General features: G+C 32.0%; 1 protein-coding gene across 1 annotated transcript; it reads left to right on the top strand.

The window, feature by feature from the left end:
* Positions 1 to 2,128: 2,128 nt before the first annotated feature.
* On the top strand, positions 2,129 to 21,796 carry LOC136970803 (uncharacterized; the record flags this gene model as incomplete). The annotated part of the gene is made up of 4 exons (XM_067265257.1): positions 2,129 to 2,435; positions 6,461 to 6,630; positions 15,728 to 15,949; positions 21,725 to 21,796. Coding segments are annotated over exons 1-4 (672 nt in total), but the record flags the coding sequence as incomplete, so codon positions are not given.
* Positions 21,797 to 22,109: the final 313 nt, after the last annotated feature.

The following is a 22,109-nucleotide window of genomic DNA, read 5'->3' as shown; positions in this document are numbered from 1 at the left end:
TAACACTTGAGATAGAGATAATTAAATGTTTAGTTAGATTATAATTATAATGTAATCTTTAAGTTAAATAATAGCAAAGGTAATTCTACTAATTAATTTATATTAATATATTATAATAATGTAAGGACGGATAACCAGTGGCTAAGCTAAGTGGCTATCAGTCTTACCAGTTTTCTTATATAGGCTCTACATATCAGTTTGTTGTTATTTATAACTAATTTAATTATTAGGGTTAGTAAAGTAGTGAGTAAGTAATTAGTTATTATTATCACAATCATGAATCACATACATTCATATCATCATATATCTAAGATGCTGATACTCATTAATTTAATTAACTATTTAACTAACTAGGTAGTCTCAGTTTCTCACTAATTTTCACAATAAAATTGCCTAGTCTAGCCCACTAACCACTTATAGAATAAAAGTTAAAAACTCTAACTTAATAGAATTAGAGTAGAAGTTATAAAATATTAGTCTTGTCTTTAATAAAGTATTTTAAAGGATTAAATAAAATTAAATCAATCACTTCTGTTATTTTTTTGACTTTTCTGGAAGTAGGATCTGAAGAAACAAATGGTATTGATGATGTTGTCTCCCAACCTATTTCTTAATGAACTGTATATATATCTCGCTGCGGAGAAGGCCCTTTCTGCCTCTACGTTAGTTAGTTTCAGGGTCATCAAATAATCATAAATCATTCCGTCACGTGATTCATTGACGTCACAACTGACCGTAAATTAGAATTATGCACCAGGACTAAGAGAGGAGTTACTTATTTTATTTAGCGCGAAGACACTTTATTTAGCGAGAGCGGAAAGTCAACTAGCAATTACATCGACAGAGGGTAAAAGGCAGACAGTGCGGTGTAGAAAGGGGTGTAGCAAGTGCCGCATTGAACGGCAACGTCACTGTCGCCGCCGAGCAATAGCGCACGTAACAAAGCGGCAACGCCGACAATGTAGACTTTTGCGCCATTATTTAGAAAGTTAATTGAGTATTGCGGATCCGCAGCGCTGGATCCAGCACCTGGTGCTGGATCCAGCAGGCCGAAGAATGCGTTGAATCCAGCTGGATTGCTGGATGAGGGATTCAGCAATTGCAATCCCTAGTCGTGCCCCGTCCCTCACTACTCGGCCGCCTTATTGTGGGCCTATCCGAATTCATAATGGGCTTTCAAAAGAGGCCCTCTTAGTGCCCACAGAGCGGAAAGAGTTTAAAAATAATCACCCGGCCGTTTGTCTAATAATTGGAAATTTAACAAGTCCATTATGGGTTTGGCTAGGGTCACAATGGGGCGGCCGAGTGGTGAAAGATGGGGCCCGACATATCCAGTCGGTTTATTCGAATTGTTAAACACAAGATCGTGTTATTAACTCAATCACCTGGATTTTGACTTTACCTTTATTTAGTTGATAAATAAAGGTGTAATATTTAGTCAACTAAATAAAGGTGGAGTCAAAAGCCAAGTGATTGAGTTAATAACACGATCTTGTGTTTAACAATTCGAATAAACAATCTAGCAGACGGCCGGATGGCCGAGCGGTAAAGGTGGCAGCCTACCGCTCTGGGGGACCCGGGATCGAATCCGAGCGGGTCGAATAATCCCCAGGAATTTTTCGGGGGGTGGTGCGTTCGGATATGTCGGGCCCCGTCCCTCACCACCCGGTCGCCCCATTGTGGGCCTGGCCGAACCCATAATGGGCCTACTAAAAGAGGCCCTCTTAGTGCCCACAGGGCGGAAAGAGTTAAAAAAAAAAAAAAAAAAAAAAAAAAAAACAATCTAGCACAACACGGTTTTTCTACGACTGACGATATCCAGTCGGATCACCCCCCGAAAAATTCCGGGAATTTTTCGACCCGTCCTGATTCTATTCCGTGTCCCCCAGAGCGGTAGGCTGCCACGTTGACCGCTCGGCCATCCGGTCTGGAATGTCGGTCGAAAATTATCCGTAATATTATTTAGTTTCTTATAAGTTATTCAAATATGTAAAAATATATTTTATGAAGCAAAAGCAATAAATGTATAATTAATTTTCGTTTTGAATACGTGATAACGATAATAATAATGTACGGCAGCTAAAATTGACGCAGGTGGCAGCATGTGCCTATTAAAAGCAGACGATAGTTTGTTTTCGAATGTTGTTATGGCAACAGAACTAACAACTTAAATCGAAACATAGTTTCTATTCGATATTGTAAATCGTTTTATCTAAAAGTATTAAATATGTCGGATGATTTTAGGATTTTATGGATAAAGAATGTAGTATGTAAGGCGTTTCTTATTGAAGAGAAAGTTTTCGATTCGTTTTTGGAAGTAGATCAGAGATATGGCGAAACAATTTTATACGAATTTCTCACAACGACTGATATAAATAACACGATACTGTTATTTTATACTTCAGAAAAGGAAGAAGAAATCGAAATTCAACAAGGTAAATTTATGGAACAAATTCGAAATGGTAAAAGTTTACGTAGGTAGTCCTATATGCTTCCACAGGACTACCTAATTAAATTTTCAAGTATACATTTTATTTTTCCATTTTTTTATGATTTTACTGTTCACTTTTCTGTTCATTATATGACCAGAAAAGTGATAGTAAATGACACTTTTGGCCCCTTCACCATTGTATACAGTGACAGTGGCACGTTATCCTATGGGCAAAGATGGCAATTGCCTGGGGCCCCAAACAGTCTCTTAAAACTCGTTAATGTAGTAAGAATATTGAAATTTAAATTTGGGTTATATCTAAATCTGGGAACCCTAGATTGATGGGGTTCTGTAGATTGAGGTTAAGGTTTTTCTGAGTTTATTTTTATTTTATTCCTTTTTTTCAATTTTATACAATATTCGTTTATTATTTATCACCTTTTAATCCGTTGTCAATTTTTTTTTTTGAAATTTAAATATTTGTATTCGATCCTCTGGAACGGAACTGTTCCATTTGTCGGTTTATTTAACCTGATGATGGCCTATGGAATAGGTCGAAAACGTTTGTTTTAAATTAAACTTTCTCGGCAACGATAAAGGTGTTAGATTATTATTTATTGGGGTTAAGTTAACTAGAGTGCACTACTCTAGTTAACTTAACTCCATACATGTTGACTTAACCATCCAGAAATCATGTTAAGAAAATGAATGAGGATACCAGATATCTGATTTCGATACTTGATACCGAGATTTTGGGGATATAATTCTCCTCGAAAACGTTCACTGAATAAAAATGTCTGAAGTTAACATTTTACATGGGGCTTCCGAATTCGAATTTTCCTGGCTGGTGAACCTATTACATGCCTCTGTTCATTGATGTACTTTTGGCAAATTTTCCTTTATTTGCGTGTTCAATAGTTTGTGGACTCAATATTGAAAAAAATGACAGAAAAATTTTGCAAATATTTTCTAACTGATAGTTTAATTAATCATATGACTAGTAAATAGGCTTACAGTAAGAACAAATTTGCAGCCACTTATACCACTGAAAAATAATACCTCGAACTTCGTTTTCTCCATTGTGTACAATTAAAGATTAGATAAACTAATCTGTGCCTGATACATGTATATTAGCAGGAAACTGAGAAAAACTCAATGTTTGAGCAATGATCTTTCTTCTAGAACAATCTAGTCATGTGGTATAAGTAAGCAATTGATAACCAAGCGTTCATTTTTTTTTATTATAATAAGAAATGAAATGATTGATATCGAATTATTCATTAATAGAACGTAATTTTAGATTTGTTGTTTAAGATGAATTATTTTAGTTTAAATTTTGGGTACGTTCGTTAAGTCGAACGAGTTAAACGCGTTAGTAACGAATCGTTCGAAAAGTAGTCTCACTCAGTGCGCATGCTCCGCGGTGATGACGTATCGAACGAAACTCACGAAGGAAAGAGTTAGTTTATTTCGTTAAGAAAATGTCGTCCGACGATATCGATGTTTCTAGATCTACTCGAGTGTTTAAATTGTGAATTAAAAGGTGAAATGATTGAAATAACTGTCCATCCGAAGCAACCTAAGAAAAATATTTTGGATAAGGCTGCACTAGCAACATTCATATCTTCGATTTTAGAAACAGCCATTTAGTTATAACGAATCGTTCGAAAAGTCTAACGAAACAAGAATTACGATGACGTCATTCTCGTTTAACTCGTTTGTTAAGGATTGTAAAGTGGAGTCACCAGAGGGCGTACAATTGGCGGGTTTTCCAAAGCTCGCTTTCATTTTTCGTTTACTGTATATGTGGGTGTCATGAATAAAATAGTCGTTAATGTTAGAGAACGAGTCGTCTCCTTATTTGGATTTTATCAAATTTTATTCCTGAAGCCTCCAGGGTGCAGATCCAACACTGACATCACTTCCAGAAGTATGCCATAGGTACAATTTAAGGGGAAGAGGTTGCAAAATGTGTATTATTTTACATCACAGATTAGAGTATAGGGACATCCTAGAACGGAGATGGGGAACCTTTTTAAGTCCATGTGTCATATTGCAAGCATGCTTATCTTTAAAAATGTTTGTGCGCACTGAAGTTTTAAACTTTGATTAACAATATTCAAAGATATGAGATTAATATACTGTAATTAAAATTAATGTATAGATGCTGATTGGAAAAATGATGATCAGATGATAAACCAAAAGATCATTGAAAACGAAAAGTAATAAACCAAAATTGTATGTTACATTATATGCCAGATGATTTTTCTGACATGCCACTTTGGGCACATGCTATAGATTTGCTACCTGTCCTAGAACATTTGCTGGGAGGTATGTAAAGGATGCTCATTTGTCAGTAATAAGGACTAAGGGACACTTAATTTTTCTTTATTCTGATTATACTTTTTAGACCATCCTTTCAGATTACCTCCATAGCAAAATCTTAGTTACTCCACTGAATCGCACACTTAATGAATGGCCAAATAAAAAAATGTGATAACCTTTCTTTAAATAAAAATTTATTCCATGTTATCACAATATACTGTATTAATTTAAATACTGTATCAATAAAATATTTCTAATCAAAATTGTTATCTTAAAAACAATATAACGAGTGGGCAAGCAAGTGTTCAATGGGAGCCGAAATGTAGGTTTTGCAAAATGCATGGGAGCCACAGTTCTATACTGTCGTGGTGGATAGTATGGTAAGGTGTGCGATTTTATTATATAATATAAATATAATATAAAACAAATATTGAATTTTTTTAATAAACATATTTTCACAAAATTATAAAAATAAAATTGTAAAAATAATAATAATAAACAGAAATTAACACTTTCAGCAAAAGCCGCATGTACCTCAAAAAGAGCCACATTTGCCCATGTCTGGAATATAATCTATTTTCATCTTTGACTAAAATTATTATAATTATCATGGAATTGTATGTTGTATATTAACCTGCCTAAAAGAAGTGTTTTATTCTATACATAATAAATTTTATTATCTATATGCCACTAATATTTTTGTACTTCTGTTAAAATTTAAATAATATTTCTATTATGAAATTCCACATTTTATTGAAATAAATCCTACCAATATGTTTTGGCATCTATTAAAACACATTGCTTTAATTATCATTGTTATATTGATTATCATTATTTCATATTTACTTTAATTTATTCAGTTTTCATTATACTATTATTTATAATTGAACAAAAGTAAATTTAAAATTTGTATAAATTCTTTGGTTTTTTTTAGTATATACAAATTTATAGTATATGTTTATAAATTATGCTGCTGTTGTTATTTTTGTATTTTTAAAAAATAACATTATAGATATTCATCAGTTTTGTGTAATTATTACATTCTGATAAGTGTTAAATTTAAAAAAAATGTGTTATTTATTCTTGTGGTGATGTATGAAGATAGTGCAAGTAGAAACATCCATTTAAGGATTGTAATTTCAGTGAATCAATTAGTAGATTAGATTAGCTGATTCAAATCCTGTGTGTTATCCCAATACAAAATTTCTATATATATTTTGAAATATTGTTTTCAGTACTTTTGTTTCCTTTCCACCTATTCAAACTAACTTTGGTTAAATAAGAAAGTTGGCTTGAATACTATATCAGTTTGAATGGGACTAACATTGAATTAAAGTAGACAATACAAATATAAACAAAATGAAAGTGATGACTTTGGATATCAGCTCCCTAAATTTTTTCTTCTCTCTTAATTGAAAATTTTTGCAACAATAAATAAAAATTCTTCATTCATTAGTTATCAATAATTTATGAACTCTTGCATTTATTGGTTTTCATGCTGTAAATGTTAATAAAGAGATTTGCAAAGCTTGATTTATACTATAAAGTTTGGTTTCTTATAATTGTTTTATAAGGTTTTCTGTAATTTAATTTCCTTATGGTGGTAATATTGTTTTATTTTATAACTATTTCATATAAAAATATAATAGTTATATAATTGAACATTATTATACTGTATTTATAAAGATGAAAATAATTATATAGATAAAATTGAAAAACCTAAACTGCAGTTTCCACAAATGAAAGAACTTCAAATGGAAGTTTCTGAAATTGAGAATGATGAACAGAATGAAGAATCTGATATAAGTAATCTAATGATGAGTGAAGAAGAAAGTATAGAAAGTAATGTTGAAGAGAAAGAAGTTATTATGAAGGTAAATTATAATTTATTTATAAAAGAAAATAATGTAAATAAAGAATTTAAACATTTACATAAACTATGATTTTTTCTTTGATCCAATATAATACAAAAATTTTATCATTGAAATATACAGTAGAGTTTGGTTATTGTGGTCACTTTGACACTTGCCTATATTGATAGCAATAAGTGAATGAATGATATTAGTGAGGTAAGCAAATAAGACTGTTATGATGAACAGTTGGTAACGAGTTTGTATACGTGATATAGGATTAGTGTTGCCACCAGGCTGGTTTTCACCCAGACAGTCAGGTTTTTAATTAATTAAAAACTGGACTGTCTGGCTTAACTATTAATTTTGTCTGGAATTTCGTAGAAATTATGATAAAACAAAGTACAAGGAATATTTTTATAAATTTACTTTATTTTAACAGTGAAAGACTTCATTCACACTCTTCACTCTCACCAAACTTAATCATCTGCCATTTTACACTGACATGTGTGCAGCCTGTTGATCCTTTTTTTTTTCTTTTTTTTGCGCTTGTCAGCTGTTAAGGCTAAGTTAGGCAAAGTTATTTCATTTCTTAACTTGAGTTGCTCCTACATGAGTCCTAACTGGTTTAGAACTGACAGGCATGTTATTCTTTGCATGGTAAAATAACATTGCACATGCATCAGGGACTTCTGTTTGAACAAAACTGACCTGCCATCCAGGTCAGCAATTTTGAAAAGGTGGCAACACTATACAGGATTGCAAGGATAACCCTTGACTTTGCTATGGTATGAATGGATAATTATAAGATAAAACAAACACTTTTGTTTATACAAATCAATAAGTTTATTATTCAGGTATCATCACAATCTACAATATATCACGGTATTCAAAGACTACTATTTAACTCAATAGTTTCAACAAAAGCTTATCAAGTTATTGTGTATATGAACAATTATGTATAATTGCCAAGTGTGTTGACAATTACAGTAGAACCATATTGATCAAATATGGTTGCCCTATTTGTGCCTCTCTGGATCTTCTCTTTCTTCACTTCTTGTGTTTTCTCATTTAGAGTAGATCGGGGGAAGATGCCTAACATTTTGCTTATGAAGGAAATTATAGTGATAATTTGGATTTTGGGAACCTCTAACAAAAATATCATTCTTGAGTATGTTTTTCAAATAAAACTTTGGAGTATATCAAAAATAATTGTGTATTGTGTTTGCAATGACAACTTTTTTACTGTCTGGCATTTTAGGCATCTCACCCTGAGTATTTATCTGGGTGAGATGCCAAATGCCATTGGAGTAAAATAACAAATATAGTTGCATAAAATTAATTTTCAAATATCTTAACAAATTTAATTTATTGCATATGTAGTACAAAGTACTTTATATTAAGTGTAACAGCACAGCATATAAGTATTGTTAAGTTCCTGCCTGTTCTAATGTGTTCTATAGCTAGCTGAAAGCTTTTTTCAGTCCAAAAACCTTTTTTGAGAAGTCTTTATGTAATTTATATACATATCCTGTAATAAAACGAAAAAAACAAAAATTTATTAAAAATAGGCATGTTATCCCAAGAAAAATGTGACATCTTTCCCATTTGTCGGGGTAAGATGCCAAGTGGAGTCACGTGTTCTAGCATGTCCGATCAGGATTGGCGGTAGCTGACAATGGAAACCTTAGAACCTTAACTACATCACACATTAATTGTTTTTCACAATTTTTAATAAATTTTATTTTAACTTTTAGTTTTAAAATGACTCTAGAAACATTTCATAACAAAAACTGTTCTTATCTTGTTTTTATTCTTCTCAGATTAGAAAATGTGGTAATGGTAGCCAACTACAGCTTTCCGCACTCAATATTGGCCCGACGATCCATTGTACAAACACATGACAGTATCTGACATCATCGTTTGAAAATAACAAAAATTAGGCACCTTACCCCGAATCACTATATCTTGATTTTCCATAACTATCCAGATGATGATTTCTTTGTTTTATATGAGAAAAGAAAATGAAAAAAATTATTATCATATTTATTTATTTTAAAAGTAATTTAGAAATTCTGAAGTAAAAATTAAAACAAACAAGAAAATTGACAAAAAATAAATTTAAAAAAAATTTTAAGTAAATTTATTAAAATGTAGTCAGTAAGTATTATGTTTCTTACAGTTTATCTCATGATTTTAATTTTATAGTAAATACTGATGAGAAATTCAAGATTTATTATGAAATTTAAATAATAATAATAATAAAGTCAAAAAGAAAATTTTAAGATTCAATATTATTAAACTTTGGTCAGAATTAATTGTTTTAATCCATTTACAGCACAATATGTAATAATTTAGATTTGTACCTATTTGTTTTGAATATATCTTTAGAAGTTTCATTAATTTTTATTTTTCATTAAAAATTTTTACAATAGTGAAGATCTTAATTGTAATCCAGTGAAGATCTTTACGATAATCCGTCTCGGGTTGGTTCTTACAACTCGAGAATGTTCTTACGTTGGTTCGTAGAAAGGTACACCTCCACACTCAATCCAGTGAATATTTACAGTTTATTTACAAAACAAAATATTTCAGAATATACAAGTTTAACAACATTACACACACGGTACAACAAAGGTATGGTGTCTCACATGACAGCTTGCCCTTTGGGGACTATTAGACTCTGGGGAACTCCGGTCGGTTTGTGGAGATGGCTCAACTGTACGACCTGTCCAGTCTCCACACTTACCCGTCCCTGAGATCATTGCCTGAGGAGCACACTTTCTCTACGCTCAGCGGGCTGTCCAAGTACCTGAAACTGTCGTACTATCCGTCTCTTGCCCTTCTCCCCGTTCCTCTTGCCACTCTTACCATTTAAAAAGTTCCTCGACGACAACTTACGACCAATCGGGGTCCTTCCTTTCCCCGGAAGCTTTTAAAAACGTCCGCTCTCCTCCCGACGAAACAGCCTATCGTCACGTCCGTTCCTTGTTTACATTTTTCTAGCCAACAAACATGTGGCAAACACATTGACGCGTACAGACGAGTCCCATAAACGGAGACGCTACACCCTTTGTCTTCCCAACCATTTATAGACACAATGCCAGGTGGGACCAATTACCAAGGTCGTGTTGCTTTTAGACCTGCTCTGCCAAAAGCGGTCCTTTACAACAATAATACACATATTTAACAAACTTGACAACAAATTTTTTATTTATTTATGTAGTATTGAGGTTATTTTATAATTGTTTTTTCTTATTGATAACATTAAATAATGAAAACATAATTAAAACATCTTAGATGTTAAAGTTTCATGGGGACTAAAAATTCAAAAGACATCAATTTGAATTGTCTGGCAAATTTAGTTTTAAAGATTTTATAAACTTTGTATGTGTGACAGACTGCACAAGAAAAAAAAATACCTAGCCATAACTGCAATAAAATTTTTGCATTCATATGTCTTATTTACCTCTGTGATCAAAAAGTACTGGAATGATTCAATAAAATGCCAGATTTGAATTTATTTATTAAAATTTATTTTGTCCTCTTCAAAGTAATCCTCTCCCATTGCAAAGCATTTATGCCAATGTTTCTCCAAACCTTGAAACATTCTTTAAAGTCATTTTCATGAAATCTCTTCAAGACTTGCAACAAATTTTGTTTTATGGCATCAATTGACTTAAGATGATGATCATGAAACTGAAATTTTAGTTGAGGAAACTTTTATATCGATTTTGTTTTTGACACTGTTTCACATAAAAGATGTAGTTAATTGACAATTAACTTTATTCACTCTCGGATACAACTGACTGGGGTGACGACTACACAAGAATTCCCTCTCAGACAATGAAAGTATGTAGGAATTTTCACCCTTGACCTGACACTCAGATCAAGTTACAACTGATCCATTACAACAGATCTTCCACCTCTAAAATGAAGTTGCGGAGATGTGCAGATAGTGTTCGTGTTCTAGAGCTCTTTCTAACTGGTGGTCCTTTGTCTTGATGTTGATTATTCTGGGGAGCTGGATGTTGCCTGTTCTGGAGTGGTTGTTCTCTTCGAGTATCAGTTGATCAATATGTCTTCTTTCTATAGGTCCTTTTGGTGAAGCTACCATGTTACGTTATAGGTGAAGCTACCATGTACGTATATTGTCCGGTCTTCTTTGTCACCTTACCTGGTTTCCACTTCTTTGCATCTCTATAACACCTGTAATTGATGTTCTCTCTTATCTGGAATTGTCGAATTCTTGTTTCCTCTTTTCTATCCTTATATGTGTGGATTTAGTCGATCACAGATGGTGTGTAGTCTTCTTCCCATCAACAGTTCTACTGCTGTTTTACCTGTAGTGCTACTAGGTGTTGTGTATAAGCTAAACAAAAGTCTGGGGAGCAACACCTCAGTTTTTTCTTGGTTGTGATGTAATTTTTCGATTTTCCTCTTTATAGTTTGCACTTGTCTCTCTACTTGTCTGTTGGAAGAGGGATGATATGGAGGGGTAAATATGTGCTGTATCCCATTTTTTTTTGTATAAATTCTTCCATTTCTGTGGATTTAAAGCTTTGATGATTGTCTGATACAATTGTATTTGGTAGTCCATGTGTACTAAATATTCTCCTCAATAATTTCACGGTTTCCTGGGTTGACTGCGTTTGTACTTCTTCTACCTCCACCCACTTCGAATAAGCATCCACTAGAATAAAATATGTATGTCCATAGTGTGGTCCTGCACGATCAATGTGTACTCAGTCTCAGGATCCCAAGGGTGATGGCCAATGAGTGTCTTTAACTGGGGTTGGGTTTGACCATTGTTCTTGGCATTTTCTACACATCGATACAGTCTCTTCAATTTGGGAGTCCATTTCAGGCCACCAAAAATAGCTCCTTGCTGTTCTTTTCATTCTAGACATGCCCTCGTGTGGAGTGTAACAGGTGTAATAGCTGTGGTTGCAAGGTTCTAGGGGTAACTACTCTTTGTCCCCATAAAATGCAACTGCGGTGAATTGAAAGTTCTAGCTTTTGCCTAGAAAAAGGCATAAGTTTTTCTAGACTACTAAGTGGCCAACCATGTAAGATTGCATGTTCAACTCTTTTTAACACTGAGTCTTTGTTTGTTTCTCTGCTTACTTCCTGAGATGTGATGGACAATTCTGGCTGTTCAAATATAAGGAATATCTCACCTGGTTCAGGGATAGTGTTGTCTTCCACAGTAGTTGGTATACGAGATAATGCATCAACATTAGTCATCTCTGCTGACCGACGATGTTCAATCTTATATGAGTATGCTGATAATCTCAAACACCAAAGAATCATTCTGAGTGAGATTAAATCAAGAATTGGTTTAGCAGGGTTCAGAAGGCCCACAACTGGCTTACAATCCGTATATATAGTAAAATTTCGGGCAGCTAGGTAATTATGAAATTTTGTGATACCAAAGATTATAGCTAATACTTCTCTCTTGAATTGTGAATAATTTCTTTCCGCTGGGTGGAGTGTCCTCGATGCAAAGTATATAGAAGCTTCTGATCCATCTGGTAATATGTGTGAAAGTACTGCTCCAACTCCATATGGTGAAGCATCACATGACAACAATACTGGTTTATTTAAATCATAATGGATTAATAATGTTTCTGGTGTTAGCATCTTTTTTATTTTCACAAATGCTTTGCTGTGTTCTTTTTTCCAGATCCATGGTTTGTTTTTGTCTAGGAGTCTATAATGGTTCAGCTTTGGTTGCTTTATCTTTCAAAAATATATCATAGAAGTTTACATATCCCAAAAATGCTTGTAACTCTTGTTTGTTCTTCTGAACCTGTTAGATCACTGCAATTTTATCCGGTGTGGGTCGAATGCCCTGAGCATCTATCAAATATCCTAAAAATTTAAGTTGATTTGTCTTGAATAGACATTGCTTGAATAGATATTTGAATAGACATTTGCTTTTGTTCAGTTTTAGTCCAGCTTCTGAAATCTGGTTAAGAATTTTCCTCAACTTTTGATATAGGGCTTCTTCATTGAGTCCCTTGACAAGTATATCATCTATCATCACAGTTGTCCCTGGAATATGATCTTTTCCATCTCTGTCTGGCAAATAGCTGGACAACTACTCACTCCAAATGGTAATCTTTTCATTCTGTATAACCCTTCCATGTGTTGATAGTCAGTATCTTAGACGACTTCGGGTCCACAGGAAATTGGAAGTATGCTTTCTTGAAATCAAGCTTGGCAAATACCTTTCCACCAGATAATGAAGCAATTATATTGTTAATGGCCGGCAATGGGTATACATCTACTTTTATAGCCTCTCTGTTTACAGTGCAGCAGTAATCTCCACATAAACATACACCTCCATCTGGTTTTGCAACGGGTACCACAGGAGTGGCCCACTTAGAAGTTCTAACTGGTTCTATAACTCCTAACTGGTGAAGTCGATTCAACTCTTGTTCTATCTTTGTTCTCAATGCAAAAGGAACCTGTCTTGCCCACATAAAAATAGGCTTAGCTTCTTTATTTATCACTAAACTGACTGCCTCGCCTCTAAATAGACCCATTTCTGAATTATTGACTAAATGCTGGAATTCTTGTATCAGATCGTCTGCATCATGTTGGGTGATAAAGTCCCACTATTCTGATTCCTAATGGTTCTAACCAATTTCTTCCAACAAGTCCTGGTCCATTTCGTTTAATCACTAACAATGGCAGATTCATCACTTTTCCTTTAAACTGTACCCTCACCATTGTAGTACCCACTACCTTCAGATTTTGATCTGCCCATGTCTGTAATTTGACTTTTTCCGGTTCTAACTTGTCTTGCTGGATTTTAATTTCTTTTAAGGTCCATTCGCTCACTACAGTGTATCCAGCCCCTGAATCAATTTCTATCATGACTGGTATATTTTCAATATTGATTAAGATTTTTAAGGGTGGTATCCTACTTCCCTGTATTTTGAATAGAGATGTATATTCCTCGACCTGGTTAGACGTCAAATTTTTATGTTCATCAATCCGGTGTACTTTGGCTCTCTGGCTGGATACCTCTTTCTGTTGTGCCCCAATTTGGTTTCTTTCCTGGTTTGCAATTTTTCTTTGTCCACTCTTTTATTTCGTGATACACGTTTTTTCTATGTGTTCCTTGTTTTTGCAGGATTTACAGATTACCTGAGCAAATGGCAATTATTTGGGTTATGACTTCCGGTGCACTGAAAACAGCGTAATATGGCTGGCTGATTCTTTCTCTTGTAGTTTGCCTTTAAGTTATACACTTGGGTGTTGTTTCCGTCTGATCCAAGCTGGCTAACATCTTTAGATGCTGCCTCTGCTGCCAATGCTGCATCCAAAATGGCCTTATAAGTAGTGTCCGTTTTTGCCAATAACACGTGTTGTATTCCTTTATCCCTTAAACCAGCCACTAGCCTATCTCTTAACATACGCTCTAGTGAGGTGCCGAAGTTGCAATTCATTGCAATTTTCCATAGTTCCATGACATAGTCGTTGATACTTTCTCCCAGTTTTTGCAACCTCTGGTTAAATTTGAATGATTCAACAATTTCACTAGGTTTCGGGTTAAAATGGCTATCAAGAGCATTAAGTACTTCATTGAAGTTAACTTGTGTCGTTTCTTTTGGGGCTATGAGTGTTACTACAAGTTCATATAAAGTTTCACCGCACACAGTAAAAAAAAAGCACACTTATCTTGGTCATTTTCAATCTGGTTTGCCTTCAAGCAAAAATTAAAGCGGTCCTTGTAAGTTTTCCACTGGCTGTCCATCTTGAATGGTTCGAAACGAACTCCACTGGTTGATGTTCCTGGGATCGACATTTCTGGCTTTTTATCTCGAATTGTAATATCCGCTGGCAAGTCTCTATTTTAATCCTCGTCGCCAATTTCGTATCGATTTTGTTTTCGACACTGTTTCACATAAAACACGTAGTTAGTTAACAATTAACTTTATTCCCTCTCGGATACAACTGACTGGGGTGATGACTACACAAGAACTCCCTCTCAGACAATGAAAGTATGTAGGAATTTTCACCCTTGACCTGACACTCAGATCAAGTTACAACCAATCTATTACAACAGAAACATTATTTTCACATCATAAATCAAGCTGATCCACAAGTTCTTGTTGATAATGACCTATTTGGTGGTGATCAATAAACCTGATGGTGGCTAATGAAGATAGCTAAAAATGTTTGTTTTTATTTATTTAAAGAAATAATTGGTGTAAGTAAAGGTTTTGGATAGTAATATTTACTTCTAACTTATCATTTAATACTCTTAATTCTTTTAATGATTATTTTTAATTAATCATTAAGTAAGTCCTAATTTTTGCTGCTTGTCAAAAATTTTTTAAACTTCTAGATATTTCATATTTTAATTTAAAATAAAAACTACAGTAACTCTTATATCTATATCTGTATATATTATATATTAAAAGCAAAATGTTTCATCACCACCAGAACCAAAAGAGAAACAAACACTTTACAAATAAATGCTATTAATAGAGACTAAACTCTGACTGCATGCAGGGGTGGATCTACATAGGAACTAATAGGGCTTAAGCCCTGGGCCCCAAGTGTCAAGGGCTCACAAAAATTCAATTATTATCATAAATTTTTAATACTTTTTCATTAATAATGAGCACTTATCATATAGTAAAAAATAGTTAGTAGGTTAGGTTAGGTTTGGTAAAAATGGGGTCCCATTGGACTTTAAAGCCCTAGGCCCCAAAAACCTAGATCCACTCCTGACTGCATGGATGAAATATAACCAAATCGATTAAGACAGACAATAAGTATTTTATCCACACTTTCTGAAATATTATGTTTCAATTGATTTAATTTAATTTAAATTAATTAATTTTGATTTTATTTTAAATTTTAGTTTTGGTGTAAAGGCCAGCATTTTAATCATCATTTTATTATATTTAAATTTAATTATTATTTTTAGTTTTAATTAATTGGCTACCTAGTATAAGAATGAAATTAAAATTTTACATGTCATAATAAACATTTTTCAAACTTGAGTGATATAATAATTTATAATTAAAATATAAGATTAATGATATAAACAGCAACATTTGGCTATTGAAGTCAATAATATTTCAATTTTATTTTTCAGAGCATTACAAAGAAAATCATCATGCATAAAATCTTGCATGTACAGAAATTACTAGTTCCTGAAGAAAAATGTTCTAATTATTTATATTTGATGAAGACAAATAATGAATTTATACCTAATCCTTCATCTTGGGAAGAAGCATGTCAAAAAATGCCAAAACAATTTGATATTTCTGTAGTGACAAGTAATTCACTTCTTATGCTTAGCCAATTGTTGCAACAAGTAAGCAATTTTAAGTATATTATAATATATATCAGACAAGGCCAGACTGTAACTGTATCATACAATGAATGTGGCTTGTCACAAATTATAGAAATTACTGAAGAGATTACAAGATTAACTATTTGTTTACATTAATTCATACTGTACAATACACACTTGATTAGACCCACAGGTTTAAATTACCTCACAAGCTCAAATAAACCCACTTTCCAGTCTCATTTAATAAAATAAATCCACAATACTTGAATAAATCCATAATACTTGAATAAATCCACAATACTTGAATAAATCCACATATAGGTTTATTCAAAGCACATTTTTTAAGTTTCAGATTATTGTAAACAATATATTCAATAAGATATGAAAATACAAAAAGTCTTCAGACATTTGTCTTCACAATCACCGGCAACATAAAATCATCTACAGAGATGAGCTTTTTATGGAGGCTATGTTTCTGCAATAAAGTAAATTGTTTAAAATGTCCTCTGGTCGGTCCACTGTACAAAATTATATCTTTTTTCAAACGTATATATGTATACGTATAGTGGTACATTTCTATATTCAACAATTGGCTCAGCAGTGAGAAAAAGATATTTCTAAATAGACCATTGAGTTTTCTGTTGAAGCCCATGATGTCAGAGTTGGTTTGTAAAGTTTTATTTCAATATGAAACTGAGTTAACATCAAATCCAAAACACATGATATTAGAGGGTTTTTAAATATTATGACATTTTAGGTTTCTGTTACACTCAGACATTTTATCTTTTTGTGATAATTACATATTAGTCTAATCTGTAAATTTTTCATCCATGACAATCCTATCAGTAGACAATCAAAAATACAGGGGAGAGGAGGTACTAGTATGTGAGCAGTTCCTCAAATTTTTGTGTTGCATAATTGCATTCTTTTCCTCCTTGTCTTCTGTAACTCTTCCTTTGCACAGTCCCATTACCACTGGTCATTTTTGTGTTATTCTTGTAATGGCACTAAGAATAGAGTCATTTTCTCAACCATGAGTTAATATATACCCTGTCCTGTTCTTCTGCTGGGTTTATTGCCCCTCTAAGCAATGGAACATTCTAGAAGCTTATAAACAAAGGTTTCATAATCTACAATTTAATTTTATATACAGAAATGACGAGCAATTGTCACAGGTTTACTGTTGTACTCAATGGTCTCAACGACTTGAAAGACCATTGAGTATTCAACAAATTAACATGATGGCTTCCATAAAACAAGTGAATTTTGCTTATAGAAACTAGTGATTCACTCGTGCTGTGGATACTGTAATAGCAGACAGATTAATAATCTGTATATGATAAAACATGTGATTGCATGATTATATTGGATAATTTGGTTGATATTGAAATATTAAGCTTTTTTCTGAAACAAACTACCTTCATGAATTTGTTTAAAATTTGATCAGGACTGATATTTGACCCTCTTTTCATGTTCCTAATGTTATAAATATTCAAGAAATTCAAATTATTGAAGAAAGACCCAGTATAGAAGAAAATGATACAGATAAGGGTTCATTCAAATAAAAGGGTTTATTCAAATAATGGTTAAGTGAGTTACTTTAATTATTTAGTATAGCAGCCACAATTGTAGCCTTTTCCTTAATTAAGTCGGCCATCATGAGAAGTGCCCTTTTAATGCAAACGTTTCTTTTTCTCTACAAAACATGATGTCAGATTGTTCAATGGAGGGACTCAATAGAGAACTCACCAGTGATATAAGTGTTGAATTTAGAAACATACAGTATATATATGTACATTATGAAGACATTTTTGGTCTGTTCATATTTAATTCCATGTCTCCAGAATGGTGGACTGACATTTTTACTGCCTCACTGTATGGCTGTCAAATGTCATGGGATATTATTGATATTAAAATTATTTTCTATTTAATTTTTTACCAAGTTTATTTTAACATTTATTGTTACTATTACATATATTTTTAAATATTTTATTAATGTTATTTGATAAATAAAACAGAAATGAAGTAATAGAATAAAAAAATAAAATAGAAAATAAAAGTTATTTAGTAGCTATTTGCATTTTCTACACTAAGATTAAGGAGATTTGATCTTGGTATTCTGTTTTTTTCATTTCAATTATTTTATAATTACATCTGTAATGAACTGATAATGGAAGCAAAACAAAAAAAAACAATGTTTTAATATTTAAGATGGAATTTTACAAGTATCATGCACTCCAAAGGTATGGGTCATACAAACATTTTATTTTCATCCTAGTTTTTTATGAGATATACACTGCCACAGGTCATTCACATGAAACTGTAGTAATACAAATTTAAAAAATTAAATAAAATTTCTAATGAAAATTTGTATATTGAACAGAAAAATATATTTTCACAAAGAATTCAATAAAACTTATTTTTAAAATATAGTAAAATTATCACCATCAGTTATTAAGCAGTTGGCCCTCATGAACCAATCACAGATTTGTTTTTTTCTTTGGCTTCATTGTAGAAAACAAGATTCTTTTTCCAAATTCTTAATATCTAATATAAATCAAACATTCTGATTCTGGAACATTTGTCCTTCATTTGAATGTTGTACAAATTCTTATAAATCAGTTTTCTATCAGAACAAGATCAAGCTCTGCCACTATCAAATTATTTTTTAAAAATGTTATTAAAGTTTTTATAGAAATAGTATCACCATTAGATCTTTTAACAGAAAACAGAATGTCAGAAGATAAACTTAAAATTTCTGTTGAATTACCTTTCAGTTTGGCAATAACAATATTATTTTGTTTACATTTATTGAATGAAGAATCCAGCAGATATAATAAATAAGAAGTCTGAGAAGTAGAAAGCACAGTTGAATTAGTTAATTCCTCCACCTTCTTCTCAACATTAGTGAAGTGATCAAAGTCTTTATGCAAATTTGCCAGTCATTCAAATTTGGTAGATAAATCCTTGAGTTCAGTTAAAATTGTATCAAATCTCTTTTCCAAAAATGAAACCAAATTTTGAAGTATAGTAGTAGATGAACTTAGTAAAGGGGAAAAAATTCCAGCCATTGAGATATTAAAACTGTTTCAGTAACAATCATTGACATTCCCCAACCAAGGATATGGACAACTTCAAGAGAGGGGAGGGAGGAGGAATATGAGACATTGGCTAGGATTAGATTTGATGTTTCCAATTAGTAATAACACACACATTAACAAATAGAAATAAAAAAACATTAATAAAACTGAAATAGAAATAAAAAAAAATTAATAAAACTGAAATAGAAATAAACATAAAAAATTATACAATGCATTTCCAAAATGTAAAGTTCACTGTTAGCAAGCTCCTCAAAAAAGTCACCAGTACCAATGAATGTTACAAAGATCCCGTATCATCATCATGAGTGGTACACATAATGAAAATCCAAATAAAAAAATTTAAATTTGTCTTGTAATATCAAAAATTGTTATGTTTTAGAATTACATAAAATAAAACCATATAACTTAAAACCACTGCATACATAAATTAATTTTTAAAAAAGCTATTAATTTATTTCTTAATTCTTAATACAGTAGAGAGTTGTTTATCCGAATCAATTGGGGACTGGGTTGTTCAGATAACTGATTTTTCGGATAACCAATTATGTACAAAAAAATAAATTAACCTGTCCGATGTTGAAATTTTTCTCCGTTGCATGTCACTTCATGTTGAATTTTTGTCAATTTTAAGCCTAACGAAAATTTTTATAATAATAATCAAGGCTATTGTATCGTTAAAAATTATTTCTTTATTTTGTACAAACAAAATAAATATATTGAAAAATATAAAAACATAAAAATTATACTTTAGAAGTAAATCTAGTATCAAAAAAGTTTGATTCAGCACGACACAGTCCGACTGGAAAGCGCTTGGATAACCGACATTTCGGATAACTGGTGTTTGGATAAACTACTCTCTACTGTATTAATATTTTAGTAAATTGTTACATATTAATTTGTTATCATTAATATCATTGTTAAATTGTTACATATTAATAATGTTTTCTTAATTTCCACAACAGCACCTTATCTCACTGAGAATTATTTACTTGCTTTCAACCTGTTCTACAGGCCATCTTCAGGTTTTTTAAAAAGCCATGGAACATTGATAACTGTTCTATTCAAAAAGAACAGTTATCAATGTTCCATGGCTTTTTAAATTTTTAATATTTGATATTGAAATATTGAACACATTTAAAATACAAAATTATTTGGAATAATAAGTTATTTGAATCCAAAAAATAAATTGCAGTAATAAATACAAACCTCACCAAAAACTGGAACTGTGCTTGTAGAGTCGTGAATCACACCTAAACTCAAACTTTCCAGCAAATAAAAGTAAAAACTTAAAGGTTGAATGTTTTTGGCCACTAAATTTATCGGCCTTCTTCAAGAAAAAAATCAGAAAAAGCATTCTCTGAATAGAACGTAGCTGCCTTGTAAATTTTAAAAGATCAAAAACAGCTGTGACGGATAGTTTATGATATAGCGTCCAACCATGGGTATGGCCACACATTTATCAACAATCTGGCATCCAAATATCTGGCTCATTCATCTAACAATATTAACAAAGCAGAAGTGAATCAGGTGGTCTTAGACTATTAACTGTCGCTACTTCGCATATATAGAAGGATTGCAAATAATTTAAATGCACTCCTTACTTACAAAAGGAAACCCAGTGTTTTCCGCCTTCTGTCAAACGTGAAGGATGGCGCTGATGATGCGATGGCTCCTGGGATTTACCACATCCCCCTACGTGACAAGAGGTTTGACAGAACACTATCTTACATAGGATTTATGTACAGATTGCTGCAAGCCAGACTGAAGGACCACAAATATGACGTGCTAAAAGATAACATCAATATTGCTTTAGCTCGTTATGCCAGCAATCCGGAGGCACTAGGCCAAGCTAATACACAAGGTCTTTGACTGGCAAAATATTAAAATTTTTAGAAGCAGTGGAGATCTACAAGGCAAGCAGGAGTGGAACCTGCATCATCACGGATGTCATTCATGTATCAACTGCATGGAAACACTATCTAGACTTATAATATACATCATAAGCTATCTGTCACAGCTGTTTTTGATCTTTTAAAATTTACAAGGCAGCTACGTTTTATTTATAGAATGCTTTTACTGTTTTTTTTCTTGAAGAAGGCTGATAAATTTAGTGGCCGAAAACATTCGACCTTTAAGTTTTTACTTTTATTTGCTGGAAAGTTTGAGTTTAGGATAATGAATAAATTACAGTTATATATATATATAATTTAAAATAACAAAATAATAAAATATAATAATATAAAGGAAAAATAAAATAAAAAATATGTCCACAGTATAGAAATTTATGGTTGAAAAACTTTATTGGAGAATACTGCGTAATGTCCATACAATCAACAACTAGTGTTATGAATGTAATTTTTTCTTTTCTGTTTTCCCTTTATATTATTATATTTTATTATTTTGTTATTTTAAATTGTATCTATATTAATGTAATTTATTTTTTGGATTCAAATAACTTATTATTCCAAATAATTTTGTATTTTAAATGCATTTTTAACTGGTCTATTCAAAAAGAATAGTTATCAATGTTCCATGGCTTTTTAAAAAACCTGAAGATGGCCTGTAGAACAAGTTGAAAATGTTTGTTAAAATTAATAAATAATTCTGAGTGAGATAAGGTGTTGTTATGGAAATTAAGAAGCATCTAGTTGGGTATTAAATAAGTATTAATGTTTTGAAATTTTTAAAAATTTAGATCGCTTTACCACTTTTCAGTATTAAGGATGTTTTTAAATTTTGTTACAATAAAGAAGAATTTACTGGTCAGGTAATTATTTTAGAATGTTTCTAAATTTAATTTAGCTGGCTGCAAAAATTTTAAATATTTTATATTGAAATATATTTTATGATTGAAATGTTTAAATATTTGATTTTAATAAAATTGGTGTAATAATTATTTTTAAAAAACAAATATAAATATTTTAAAATTATACAAATTGTTCATAGATTAAAGATGAAGTTTTATTTGATTAATGTTTGGAGAGTAGTAGTAGTAGTGTATTCTCATTGATTTGACAATTTTTAATACAAAAGATGATGACAAATAATATGTCTTGATCACATTTATTTTCTGAGAACAT

The sequence above is a fragment of the Centruroides vittatus genome, unplaced genomic scaffold (genome assembly GCF_030686945.1).
Source record: "Centruroides vittatus isolate TY-2023 unplaced genomic scaffold, ASM3068694v2 contig_2190, whole genome shotgun sequence".
NCBI classification, from domain to species: domain Eukaryota; kingdom Metazoa; phylum Arthropoda; class Arachnida; order Scorpiones; family Buthidae; genus Centruroides; species Centruroides vittatus.
This window is presented reverse-complemented; position numbering and strand designations above follow the sequence as displayed.